The sequence below is a fragment of the Molothrus aeneus genome, chromosome 5 (assembly GCF_037042795.1).
Source record: "Molothrus aeneus isolate 106 chromosome 5, BPBGC_Maene_1.0, whole genome shotgun sequence".
NCBI lineage: Eukaryota > Metazoa > Chordata > Aves > Passeriformes > Icteridae > Molothrus > Molothrus aeneus.
Window position 1 is genome coordinate 63,160,572 of NC_089650.1, and position 13,975 is coordinate 63,174,546.

At 42.1% G+C, this 13,975-nt stretch overlaps 1 protein-coding gene across 1 annotated transcript in view; it reads left to right on the forward strand.

Annotated features, from left to right (window-relative positions):
* LOC136557128 (AF4/FMR2 family member lilli-like) overlaps positions 1 to 10,582 on the forward strand; it is a 60,867-nt gene extending 50,285 nt beyond the window's left edge. Inside the window, exon 3 of the mRNA XM_066550722.1 lies at positions 10,508 to 10,582. Coding sequence (XP_066406819.1) covers positions 10,508 to 10,512 — 5 coding nt within the window. The 3' untranslated portion in view covers positions 10,513 to 10,582. The remainder of the gene's footprint in view (positions 1 to 10,507) is intronic.
* Positions 10,583 to 13,975: the final 3,393 nt, after the last annotated feature.

Sequence of the window (13,975 nt, forward strand, 5' to 3'; positions counted from 1 at the left end):
CAGTGCCCTTCAGCTGCCACATCTACTCCGTTTGCCCCTGCTCCCTTTGGGGCTACTGAGGATTTCTCCAGTATTCCAGAAAAAGCCTGAGTGCATCTTCTGCCCTGCTCCACAGCCAGGTGCTGCAGGAGGAGCTGGTGGCTCTTATCTGGCTGGCTTTGAGGACATCATGGTGCTGAATCCCCCAGCAGGGCCAGAAAACCCTGTAATTTTGCCTCATTATGTTCTAATGAAGCAGAAATGGGACAGAGCTTCAATTTAGTGGTGTTCTTTCCTGACAAGGCTGACAAATGTCATCTGTCACTGAGCAATGAAGCTCAGAGGACTCAGCTAAGATTCTTCCTGTTCAGATCAGTTCTTTAAAGCAAGAGGCTCCAAAAACAAACAAACAAAAAAAAAAGGTCCTTCCAAGCTCCTCATGCCTTTCACCAAAGCTTTTCACTGCTATATTTACAAGTAGGCCAGGACTAGTTTGCAGCATCAGTGGGGAAAGTGCTCTGGTCCTGGTCCTGGATGTGGATGATAACTTTTAAATCTAAGAAAGGCCATTCATGATGAAGGAGCAGCTCTGTGAGAGACAGCTCTCACTGCCTGCCTTGGCCTCAGCTGTGTTGCAGAGCATGGAAAGGGAAGTGGGATCCACAGACATCTCTTCACATGGCTCCACTGCCAGCTTTCCTTCCACTACAGCTGGCCAGGGCTATTTGTTGGGGCATAAACCAGCTGGTTTCTTCTCACATGATTACAGCCCTAAAGAGGGAAATGGATTGTAAAATGTGTACACTGTTTTTTCTCATGGGGAAAAATAATGCTTGTGTGTATCCTCTTACTGAAAAAAGGGCCACAGCATTCTCATGGAGCACCTCAATCCATCTGAGCCAACCCTGCCTGAATTTCAAAGTTATTTATAGTTATTAACAGACTTTGGAAAAAGAAACAACACCAGCAAAGCTTTTTTTTTGGCTTTGCCTCAATAAGATGGGATGCACAGGGTGATGCATAATGTGTTTGGAACTTGAAAAGTTTTACACCACTTTCAGTCTAAAGGGAAGCCCGACTTTTGCCTGTCTGAATGAAAGCCCAGCTCTGAACCTCAGTCTTACCAAGTCCTCTGAGTGCTGAGTGAGACAATTTCAAATGAAGACATTGAGAAGGAGGCATTGGTAGCCTCACTGGACATGCACTGGAGATGTGAGAACTTGATTAGGCACAGCAGGATTTGACCTTGGCTCCCACATCTTAAGAAAATGCACTAAATTCTGAATTCTTACTATTCTGAGGAAGGACAAGCTGATTATATCACATTTTGTAGATTTTCCCAGGAATGCCATTGTTGCTGAAACTGGTGTGAAAATTCCCCCAGAAACTCCTCAGCTCAGGTGCATGAGTTTTCTTTGTTTTCCAGTAAAAATCCATTTCACTGCAAAATTCCAAGTCTTGTCTTAGCATTATCCGTATAATTTGCACCCATGGACACACAACTGCAGGTGCATTTTGTTTCTCAGAACTAGGCACAAAGAAACCAGTGCCCTTAAGAGGCACAAATTATCCTCCCCTATAACTGAGGACAGAAAACCACACTTACAGTAATTTGTAGGTACAAAAGAAGAAAATGTTTTTTAAAAGGAAGAAAAAAGTCAAGGCCCTGTTGCATAGCAGGGATCTGTCAGGTTCAAATGCATATTGAGAGTGTGAAAGGGCACAGAGGAGTGAAAGGAGAAGGCATGGGTGAGAAAGAGAAGTATCTTCAAGCAATTTAAAGCTGTGTCAGGAAAGCAGGAAAGCAAGCTGAGGAGGTAAAAGACACTGTGGAGGGCTGTGTGATATTTAATGAACTCCCTGCCCTTGACACGCTACTGACCAAAGAGATGGGCACAAGAATGTCCTACGGCTGAGCCTACAGAAATTAAATCAGATTTACTGCCTTTGTGAGGTTCTTTCATTATAATATTAAAAGTAAAAAAAAATTCTACTCATCCTACCACTTTTAATTCATGGCACTGCTGGTGTTGGAAAGCCCAGCTCCTGTCTGAGTGCCAAAGAATCCATGTGGCAGTCTACGCCATGAGCAGGGATGTGGGATCTGACATGCATTGTTCCAAGCAAAACCAAGGTGAGCCAATCTATGCTGGTGTCACAGAATCATGGAATGGCCTGGGGGGCCTGGCTGCCTCCCTGGTGCTGTCATGTCCCCAGGCACAGCACCCTTGGCAGCAGTGCTTCAGCTCATGGATCCCCCCAGGAAGCAGCTCTTGTGCTGCTCTACTTGTTACAGTATTGAGGGATGCGTGGATAACTTTGTCCTTTAACCCAGAACCTTTGTGAACAGGCAGACCTCAGTCAAATCCCTGCTCAGCTGCCTTTTCTCAGAGTGAAACTGAGTTTCAGCCTTTTCTGCCTCTCTTTGTGAGGCAGCTGCTCCATCCCCTTGCCTTCAGCTGTCTTCCTCTGCACCTTCTCCAGCTCTACCAGGTCCCCCCTCTGATACATCAAAGCTGAGATGAATTGTGCTGGATTTGTCCTGCAGAGCCTTTGGACACATGTGACAAAGGGACACTGCAAATTATGAGTCACACAACCCTGGCTGCTACAATTTGGAGACCTAGAATTATCCCTAACTCGTAACATATTGTATATTAATTATTCCATAATTAAGAAATGTTTCCTCATTTGTTTAATTTCTGCAATCTGTTCATGAATAGTTTGTGAATATAAATAGCACAAAATCCAGGGAACAAATTGTGCATGGAATTACCTGCTGAGCTCCCTTTGCCATGAGTTTCTTGCCCTTGTTTTTGTTAAATTGTCACTCTAACTTCTTGCACTTTCTTTGTTTTTAATCACAACCTTGCAAAAATCCCCTGGAAATACCTTTTTTGTCTGTTCCTAACAAAACAGATGAACTTGCAGCTGGATTTAAGTACAGTTGATGAGAAAAGCATTTCATTGTTCATCAAACTACCCCTTCTCCTTGTTTCCTTCCACTGTGAACCCTCTAGCTAGCAGAATATTTCCTACAGCAGAAAAAAGCCATCAGGCCTTTGGTCAGACTCCAGCTCTGCTAGGAAAGCTCTTGTGCTGATGGACCAAATGCTTCCAGTTCCACCCTTTTCCTCTGTCCTTTCTTGCCATCACCTCAGCACATTCCCATGATCCCAGGCACCCAAGTGGATTTGCAGACCCAAGTCCTGTATCCTGTAGTCAGACACAGAGCTGTACCAGGGGATTTCAGTATCCAGTAATCTAAAATTGGCTGGAACTGTTGTGTCATATATGAAATATGACAATCTCATCTCCTAACCCATATGTACAATTTATTAATGATGGTTGAGATGGGAGAAGATAAACTGATGATATAGATATTCATGCTCTAGAGCCCTGAGCGATACAAAATATCAGAAGCACTGAAATTTAGTCTAATTCCATAGATCTAAATAGCTCAGGATTGTTTTAATTGGGTTATGTATTTAGTTTAAATGAGCATGAGATGGCTCTAAGTAGTCCCTGAATAATAAGATTAACGAAGGAGATAGATTGAAACCAGAACCAGAACCATTTGTCTAACACTTCCCAGTCAGGGGCTTTTGATTATACCCCTGTCATTCCCACTTTGGATTTTGCAAACAAAAATCTGCCATATGCTGTCATATGCAAACAGGGCCTCAGGTTCAGTGCTTGGGCTGGTAAAACCATGTTTGTATGCAAGATGTGGCAGGTCCTAGGAGGGCTGGTGACACATGCTAAGCTTCAGCTTGCTCCCTCTGATCCCTTGATCTCAGTGGTCTCTGAAATGAAATGTGCCACAGGGAACACTTCTGCCAGCCTTTTTCCATTCACTTAATTGCTAACAAAATGTGTGTCTCCACTCTGGATGCTGTGAGACCAGGACAATGACAAAACCAAGGGGCCATGAGTAAGCACTACTGAGCTTCCCTCTCCAAAATTCATTCTGTTAACACACACATAAATTAGGAAAAAAACATTGATTTTCCATTCTGTCTCTTTCTGGGAATGAACATATGGAAAAACACCACTCATCATAGGAGGCGAAGGAAATACCCCTCCACTGCCATTAAGTCCAGGGAATACAGACAATGAGAGACACACAGGGGAGAACTTGGTGTTGCAGGCAATGGAAATGCCATTTATCCAGGCTTTAATGCATAGGGAACTCCCATAAGGAAGAAAAAACAGAATCACCCACATTACAGGGTCTGCCCAGGATCACCCAAAGTCTAACATCAGTTTTGCTAGGAGAATTGGCATTTCCAAAAGAAGATTTTTTTCCCCCCAGAAACAGGTTTTTAGACTAAATGGACTAAATTTGTTAACGTTTTAGGAAGGCATGTGGGTTTTGCTTAATACATGAACAAATCCTGAAAAAAATGTTTGATTTTAAACTGAAACAAAATTGTTTTCAAGTTTTCATTTAAATATTTTGCAAGAAAGCCAGAAATTATGTCTGAACAGCTGTTTTTATCAGATCAGAGTCAGCTTGAGTATTGTATGTCTACCAATAAAGACAAATTTGCAACTCAGTATAAGTCCTCTCAGAGGAGTTTATATAAACTCCTGCCAAAACCCACCCTGTAACTATGTCCATCCAAGTGGTGCACTTTCCCCTTATGATTTCCACATCTCAAGGACATTTAGTCTGAGTAAAGACTAAATGCTTTCTGCAGGGCCATGATGGTGAGTGAATACACTGGGAAAACTCCCCTCTTCTCTACAGCCAAGTTGCTCATTCTCTCTCTTCTAGGGCTGTATTTTTCTAAAGACTGGTTTCTGATGTTTTCTAACCATCCTTTATTTCCACAGGACACCAAAGTGAATTATTTCACTTCTGTGCTTCCAGGAAAAGGCAGCAGGAAGCCCTTTGTTTCCCTTTCTTTCTTCTTTGTGCTAAGGGGATTTATTTAATGCAGCTGGGAGGTCAGGCCCCTAGAGGTCTATTTGTACGTAATTCTACAACTGCCTTGCATTATAAAAGAATGCAAATGCAATATGTATTGACTCTATGGGTCACAGTGGCACATCTTGTTTGGGGAAATATTGAAGTTATCTGTAAGTACATAAATAAGGGAGTGCACTGAAGTATGCTCGATTTGCAGGGTGCCTCTGCCTTAGTTAATAACACAGAAGAAACAGCTGATTGAAACCAGAATTCAAATGGCATAAATTTGAGGGAATTACAAGGAGATAATTCAGATTTAAATCCTTTGATAAAAGGGGCCACAATTTAGCAAGATGAGTTCTGTAGCCATGTAAATGAGAGCAGAGCTTTTTGTTGGACCTATTTGTTTCAGTAATTGTTTGTCATGGAGCAGCTCCACTCACCATTTAGCCTTTCATTTCTCCTTAAAAAACACTCTGTAGCTTTTTTTGAAGTGAAATTGTTGTTTTGATGAACCCTGCTAGAATCTAAAGCAGGATTACAAAACCAGAACTGCAATAAAGGATACTGGGTACTTAGGGAGAGGTGAAACCTGACTTTGACTAAATTGTAATTTGGACTATTTTTTCCAGTCAGCCAGGAATTGTAGACCTAACTAAAATTTAGAATCTCTTGCTTATTTTGAGGGGGCTTGAGTTAAACAATACTGCTGAGATCTAACACCAGAGAAGCCTATGGAAGTTTGCCTCCAATAGCCATAGGATAATGTTTCCTTTAAGAAGAATTGTACTAAGCAACAGTGATTAACATTTACAAAACCCTTACTAACCAGTGTAGAATGAGAAGGTTATTGAGCTTTGAAATTCCTTGCCAAAAGACACTACCAGAGTCTCACATGAATTTAAGGGGAGGCTGGACAGGTCCAGGGGAAAAAAAATCGATGGAGGGTTGTGTCTAGAAATCTTCATCTATTTGTAGAAATAAGTAGAAATCTGCAGTCAGTTCAAGAGGTTGTGAGCATCCAGAGACTGTGAGTGGACTATAATGTATGTTTGTCCTTTTCTTGTGGTAGTCCTTGGGAATTTACTTTTGTGCATGGCTTGTGACAGATTTTTAACCTGAACACTACAGCCACTCTTTACAGACTTTTAATGTCTTTATACTATGATTGATCAGGGGGAAGCACAAGAAAGGTTCCCAAGAGGATCCTGTGAGGCCTGTCCCAGGACAGGCAGTGTTTCCTTGGGCTGGCAATGCAGGTTGAGGAAGGATGATCTGTGTGTAGTCCCACCATGCCCTAGGATGAGAGCTCCTCTTTTATCATCTGATATCCCAATCTAGCACAAATTAATGATCTAGCAAACAGCTCATATAGCTGACAGCAGCAATGAGACAGATTGTTGATTTCCCACCAGAGATGTCAAAATTCACTCTGTATTTGGAGCTGGGTGAACAATAAACTTCTCTTTGACAAAAGGAAATGCTGAGGAATAAACATAATCTGAGACATTAATGCATAATTAGAATAAGTCATTAATGTTATGTTGAGTCAAACTGCCATGTAACCTTGGTGTGGGTTTACAGATTCCATTAATTTAATTCCTAAATGCACATTTTCTCCTGAATGGAATAAATCCTGTTTCTTCCCATTTATCTTGGTGAAAATACAAAGCTGTAAATAAGTCACCCATTTAATAGTGCTCAAACATTTTTTTAATATTTGCATAAGATCAACATGCAATGTAAAGCTTTTTCCAGAGGAAGGGTTCTCACAAAAGGTGAGTTTCAAGACAGACCAGAGCTCAGGCAGGACCTGCAAAGCTGGACTTGGCTGCTGTGGTGTGTGTGTAAGACCACAGAAAGTGACAGCAGGTGTCTCAGTAACTGGAACTTGGAGCAGGTGCTGATCCAGCAGGAGCACCAACAGGCTCCTTTACTCACCCTTTATTCACCATAATAGGATGACTCCAGAAATGAGATACTATTGTTCATGGAGTTGTAAGATGGACTATCTCCATCAGCATTGATGTGCTGAAACTCATCCAGCAATCCAGAACATAATTTATCTGCCTAACACAAAAATATCTTAAGATAAGCTTGTCCCTTTTCCATTTGCTCTCTCACATTCATTGACCTTATAAATTAAATGTCTTTCCTGTATTTTGGCTTGGCCATGAAGCATCTCCCAAGGGTTTCTGTGGCACGCTGGGGACTCTAAAGTGACTTACCCAATACCTTTCCTAAGGTTGTCACCTGAATTGTCATTCATGTTGTTCTTGTAGATAGAAACGCTTACAAGTAGTTCTACTGACAGGTAGAACTTTCAAACTGATTTTTAGAACTGATTATGGTGAAATAACAGTCAACATTAATAGGAGTGGTGATATGTTTTTCCTTTGGAAACCACATGAAAATCAGGAGACTGGCCTGAAAATGCTTAGCTTCACTCTTGAGTAGTCATGTTTACCTTATGCAGGAATAGTTTATCTCATTTCATGTTCACTGGGGAAGCCACTTCTTGAATTGTACTCTCCAATAATTGAGGAGACGTGCAGGATTAGATCAGGATTTATAATGAGGGGAGAGCAGCCCTGAGGCAGATGCTCTTAAGCAGAGCTATAATTTACTGGCAACCTTATCTAAAATATAGTCAGTCAATAAGAAAGCCTCAGAGGATGTCAGGGTAGCCACAGCGTCAATCAACCTGCTGATTTCTTCATAAGGAATACCAGCTGGTTACTAAACCACAGGGGGCAGACAATAAAAATTAAGAGTTAGAATAATGATTTATTTCAAGTGGGAAAGCAGGAAAATAATTTGAAACCTATATCAGTTAATCGCTTGCTTTGCTGTCATTACTCCATTACTATTTGTAGCAGAATTGGTGACAAGAGACTCAGCTGAAATTCTAAACTGATCAAGCTGAACTGGACCCATTGTGCTCACACTGTGCCTTCACTGCCCATTGCTGAAGGCTCTGATACAGCATTCCCCATATTTCCTTTCTTGATTTACACAATACACTAATACACAACCCAGCTTCCCAGCCATGGCTGGAAGTTCAGCTCTGCTTTCCCCTGGGATTCTATCCCATTTACTTTGTCTCTTCAGCTTCTTCCCACAGTTCTCCCCATGTGTCTAGAGGACCAAGACAAGCACTCCCATGATGAATGACTCACTGAGAAAGAATCAGAGAGACTTTGAACTTATTTTAGCACAACTTCCCCCCATAGGAAGAATGACCCCAGAAGTCCCAATTGCATGCAGGACTAGAGATAATCCAGGCAGAATTTTGTGGTGTGACTGCCTAAGATGGGCCTGAGCCAGTTGGAGATGCCTTGAGGTGATCACAGACCCTGTTCTGGAGTGGGCACGCACTCCAGTGTGCCACCTGCCTGTTGCTGGGACAGTGAGAACCTGGAGCTCTGACTCCTGTTCCAAGAACTGCTACTAGCCCAGTGTGTTAGGAAGTCTCTGTCACCCCTACCACTCCTCTAAATCATCTCCCATCCTGTGGCTTTTTTTTTGTATTTAGGGAAATTATGGAAAACCAGAGCAGCTTGGCTATATTAAGGATTTCTAGGTGCTCAGCAGCTGTTGTGGTATGATAAATTGGGCTAACCTGTCCATGCAAGGGGGTTTGCATACATTCAAAACTCTTTCTGCATGGACCCACCAGTTCTGCAGAGCCTGCACAGAAGGTCTGAGATACTGAGCTTGCTCAAGATTCTCTGCTTGGCACAGCATAATCCATACTCATGGATTTCTGCATAGGGAATCCCACATAGAAATATAGGGAACTGAAAACCTAGAGATTCAACTTTTTGCTTTAGATATCAAAGGTGAACAGGTGTGGTTTTTTTTCTTTTTTTCACTTTATTTTTAGGCATAGTGATTTCTAATTCTCCCCTCAACTTCAACTAAGGTTGAAAGTTGAAAATCTAGTTTATCATTTCTAAATTAGACATGCTTATAAATTCTGGTGATGGGCATGCTGCAAACACTATGGTTATTGACATCTTACAGTATCAGCTACTAGAAGGAAAATTAACTTTATCCCAGCCAAAACCAGGACAAGTTGTTAGGTTTAACCAGCACATTGAGATCCTGTGATGGAAGATGATGTAGAGTCTTGATCCATGTGCATGATCCTCTGCAAGTGTGTACATGGCCCGTTGTAAGTTCCCAGAGTGCAATCATTACTGCACAAAAGACAGAAATAAAGCTACTTGTCCCTTGAAATTTGCATGTACTTTATGGTTTAGAGCACAGAGAATATCTGCCCATCTTTCCTTTCATGGAGGAAAGAGCACTTGATTGTTTCTGGTAGTGGGAAATGCTATGAGATTGTCTGTTCCAATTGCTGTAGGGCCGCCCCAAGTACAGCCTGCTAACAGCCTGTCATGCTGGGTAAATAAACCAGCTTGGGAATGGAAAAATTTGCCCAGCCTGCACAACAGTCCAGATGTGTCCTGGCTGGAGGCAGGGACAGACCTCCTCAGAGGCTTTGTCTCACGTTTTCTGTCTCCAGCTATTACAGCTGTATTTCCACAGACTTTCCTGTGTCATCCCTGGGAAGACAGCTGGCCATGTCTTTTTAGGCCCAGTAAAAGCAAAATTCCTCATGATCTCCACAGGAGCAGGAGCAGCTTCCAAGCCTTCATCAGGCTTTGTTGCTTCATCTCATCTAAGAGGCTGACAGAAATACAGGTTCAGTCTAAACTTACTTGGGGGCTGTGGCAATCTTTGCAATGGCTTAATTAGCTGAATGAGGCTTTCTGCGTCAGACATGACTCTAGAGAAGTCAAATGGGAAGGAATTCTGGTATCATTACTTGCAGCACCTCAAGGCTTTGGTCTTTCAGAGGATGCCAGTGATATGTCAGCTGAATCTGTTAAAATGTTCTGCATTACAACCCTGAGCCCACCTGTAAATGTATGTTTGAGGATCTGATCTCCCCAGAAAAGTGCCATGGAATGCTAGGCACTGTATATCTGTATTTTACATAGGATGTGTATCCTTTCCACAGATCCTGTGCCCTACAGGATCAAACTGACACATAGGCTCAGAGATCTTGGTACCTGCTTCCCTATGCCAGTGCCAGGGGTACAGTTTGTGTTTCTAGAATGATGTAAGATCACTATAATGACATGAAAAGGCAAGCAAAGGCACATAAAAATGGCAAGATTTGGGGAGAAGGTGGCCAGAAAACTACAATCCAACCATAACTATAATTTTCTGACCTAATCTTATGACACCTTGAGGTTCTAGAGGTCAATATCGAGTTTTATCTGAAGATGAACCTCACTTAGTGTCTTCTTTCTGCAAGTTCAAATGGTGTCAGTAAGGAAGTCAGAGTTATTTTCTCTGTTCTACTAGACCAGAACCTGAGGCAAAATTAAGGCAAAATGACTTATTTCAGGTTGCCCAGAGAGTCAGTAGTGAAGGCAAGATGAGAAGCTTGGTCTTAAGTCCTAGCAGAAGGAGTGCAGAACAGCTCTTCAGAGCCCAGACTACAGGCAAGGATAAAATCAGCCTCGAAAAAAGTTATCAAATGAAATTCTGCTTTTGGAAGGTAAATAACCCCCCCCCCCCATTTTTTTTTTCCTGCAGCCTGAGGAATGAGCATGTTTTGGATCCAACTGTGTGACATTAATCACTATATGGAATATTTGAGCCACAGGTCACCCACAGGGGGCCAACTATTAACATATAGGATTTATCTGTCTACTTCTTCCATAAAGATGCAGTGTGCTGGATAATTAAACTTCTGAGTGCCAGCGTGGAGTGTAGTTTGTTTTTTTCCACTGCTCTTTGTGATTCCATCCAGAACCATTTCCTTTCACTGTATGCTCAGAAGGGGAGGAAGCAAAGGTGGCATCCTGATCTTCATTATTAATACACAGGAAAACTTGGAGGAAATCCCTTTTATGCCCCTGGCTTTGTGTAAAGAAAACCCTGCAAGCTCTGAAGTCAGCTCCTATATATATATATGTCCATCTATGTGCACAGCAGATGTTTCTTCAAATACTGAACTGATGTTTCTGCAGAATTATGGTATGGAAAAACATTCATAGCAACCTTCATTCCTGTTGATTTACTTCTATTAAATTAAAAATCTAGGGAAAAAATTACATTTAAAGTGGCTACAGAGGAATAAAGAAAACCACAGTCTCCTGTGATTCAAGTCAGGGCTTCCCCACATTATATGGAATTAAAATCCTGGTGTGAAGGCAGCACTTAACTCCTGTTTGCAAAGGGGAGCAGGACAGAGGGAGGCATTTTGCCACTCTGAGTGAAGAAATTACACAAAGCTAAAGAAATTCTGAGGAAGGCATCTAGCTGAAGCTGGTCAGGTGCTGCCTTGTACACCCACCAGAAGCACTTCCAAGGCAGTCAGTCCAGTTCTAACACAGACATTCAGGGTAGGAGGCACAAATCTCTCTCTGAGGGTACCCACCTCTTGCCCAGCCTTCATGACCTGCTTACACGAGATGTCTGCTTGCAGACAGCCAAAACTAAGCAAGGGGAATCCCACAGCAGCTGACTCCACTTGTGTCTGCCCTTGTAAAATACTCCACTTTGTTTCTGCTACAGTAAAATTGTTATTGCTATTATTTAAGGTTATAATGTGGTAACACTCAAAGGCCAGGTATGGTGCAGGCACAGCATAAAATGCAGTTCCCTGCCTCACAAAGAGGGATTTAAAGAATGGTTTTGCTTTTCATTTTGCAGTTTGGCTAAAAAAATTACAAACAGCAACAGGCAATTAAAATACATAATACTTGATTAATGAGATATCAAAATGCCAAAGTACATATTACAAATTTCCTGTGATGATCATATGATAGAATGTCTATGCACTTTTGGCTATTATATTAACAAGAAGGGAATTTTTCATATTAAGTATTTCCAGTAAATCATTCTGTTTAAAGTGCAGCCAGTTTATTAATTTTTTTAAAATTCCAATACATTGCTTTAAGTTAAAATAAAATGGTAATGTTTTACATTTATATATTATTTTTCATCTAGAAAGATCCCTGAGGCTTTTTCCAGTGCTTTCTAGAGTTTCAGTACCCACAGTGCTGGGGGGAGAATGCTTGTCATGAGTAAATGCAGTTATGGCCAAATTTCTTCATCACGTGGACAACCATGGACTGTAATTTCCATGTGGTCAAAAGGCAAAAGGCACATATGAAGTGCCTTAAAGAAATAATAGGAATTCCAGGAATCTGAGTGGCTCACAGATGGGATACAGTGCTGACCACTGATGTGTTCCTCTTTCAGGGGCTGCAGCTGAGCTGGACTGACTCATTCCCCTGCCAGGGGCCTGAGGTACCAGGCAGCTCTTGCACCAAAGCCAGGCAATGTGATGACTCAAATTATCCCTTAAATTGCTCATGAGATGTTTGACTCAGAGCTTTCATTTGACCACTGTCTTTTATGAGGAATTAAGACAACAGGATAACAGGTTGGTTTCAGCCATTGCTGGTCTTCAGGTGTGGCCTTGGTGAGTCCTTTCAACTTTCTGCCCCTCACAAATCTTCCCCTTTCTTGCTTCTGTCCAGCAATATTTTTCAGTCTGGATACAGCCATGGCAGCTTAGGGGCTGCACAGCATTACAGCAATTTCACAAAGCACAAGATAATTCTGTATATGTGTGGACTTTGCTAAATCTGCACCTGCCAACGATGCTCCACAACCACACACTTAAACTGAATGTAACTCTGGAACAAAACCCCAAGAAAAATGCCCATGCTCCTTTGACAAGCCATGGCAAGAGACCCAGAGTTTTTTTTGTTATTTTGCCTCAAAAAAGTGTTACATTCCATTTAAAGGTGTGGATGTGCAGGATCTGCTGGGAAGACCATACATATCACAACAAAATAGCTGTCTGAGCTGGGGAAGGGTTGGGAAACACTGATGTAACGTGTCAGATTTCAGAGCAGGGACAACTGCCTGTGCAGTGTCTAAGGCAACAGAGATAAAACATCTTGATCAGGGCTACTACAAAACGCCTTTAGAAAACAAATTGTTAATGTTTGCATACAGAAATAATATGGAGAGGTCTGTAAGGTCAAGAATGCAAAAGATAGGGAAATCCAGCATTCTGCTGGCCTGGCAGTTGATTGTATTTCGTTGCAAATTTCTGGCCATAAACTATTTCCCCCTCCCATGCTTCAGACAGAGGGTTGCTCCCAGACCAGGGAACTAATCAATATTTATAGTGCCTCATTCATCCAGGCACATCATTTTACCATATTTATTTTAAAAGAATCAATTTTTATGAGGTTTTCTCCATATAGTGTCCATGAGCACCACATACAGAGCAATCATATCTCACAACACTCCTATAAAGGAAAGAGTGCTGAGGAACGAGGCTGCCCATCACCAGGACTGACACTGTGGACATGGACAACACAAATAGCTGGCCAGATTGCCATGTCACAAGAGACTTTTGGAGGAGCATTTAGTATTTTTTAACATTTCATCTGTTCACAAGACAGCTCTGATTGTGTATGCAGGTGCTTGGCAGCGGGCTTGAATTGAACCAGATGTGCCAATGGCCACTGGTGCCCTGGATTTCATCCATTTCCTAGGTTTCAACCTGGCTGCCGTTTATTCCTAGTGGAAGAACAGCTGCACACAAAGACCTGAGCAGTCTTTTAGTCCACACCAGCACTTCATTTCAGCTCTGCCACACAGAAAACTTGTTTCTCCAACTGGCTCACTGCCCTTCCCATCCTGGGGCAGAGGGTTATTTAGGATAAATTCGGTGGAAATAGCACCATCTACTGAGCACCCAACACTCTTCCTGCTGGGACCTCTGGGGATGGGGTTTTGCAGGGGAAGGGTCTCCACAGCCCGAGGGATGCTGAATGTTCAGGTCCTCAAATCACTGAGCTCCCCAGACCAGGCTGAAGCTTTCCATCCCTGAGGTGACTCCAGTCGCTGCGCTGTGATTCCAGTCATCTGTTTTGAAGAAACGCAAAATAATCCCAGTGATAAACACACAAAAGAAATCTATTTAATCCCAGTGTGTACCCCAGTGTAAACATACATTTCATCCCCAAATGTCTT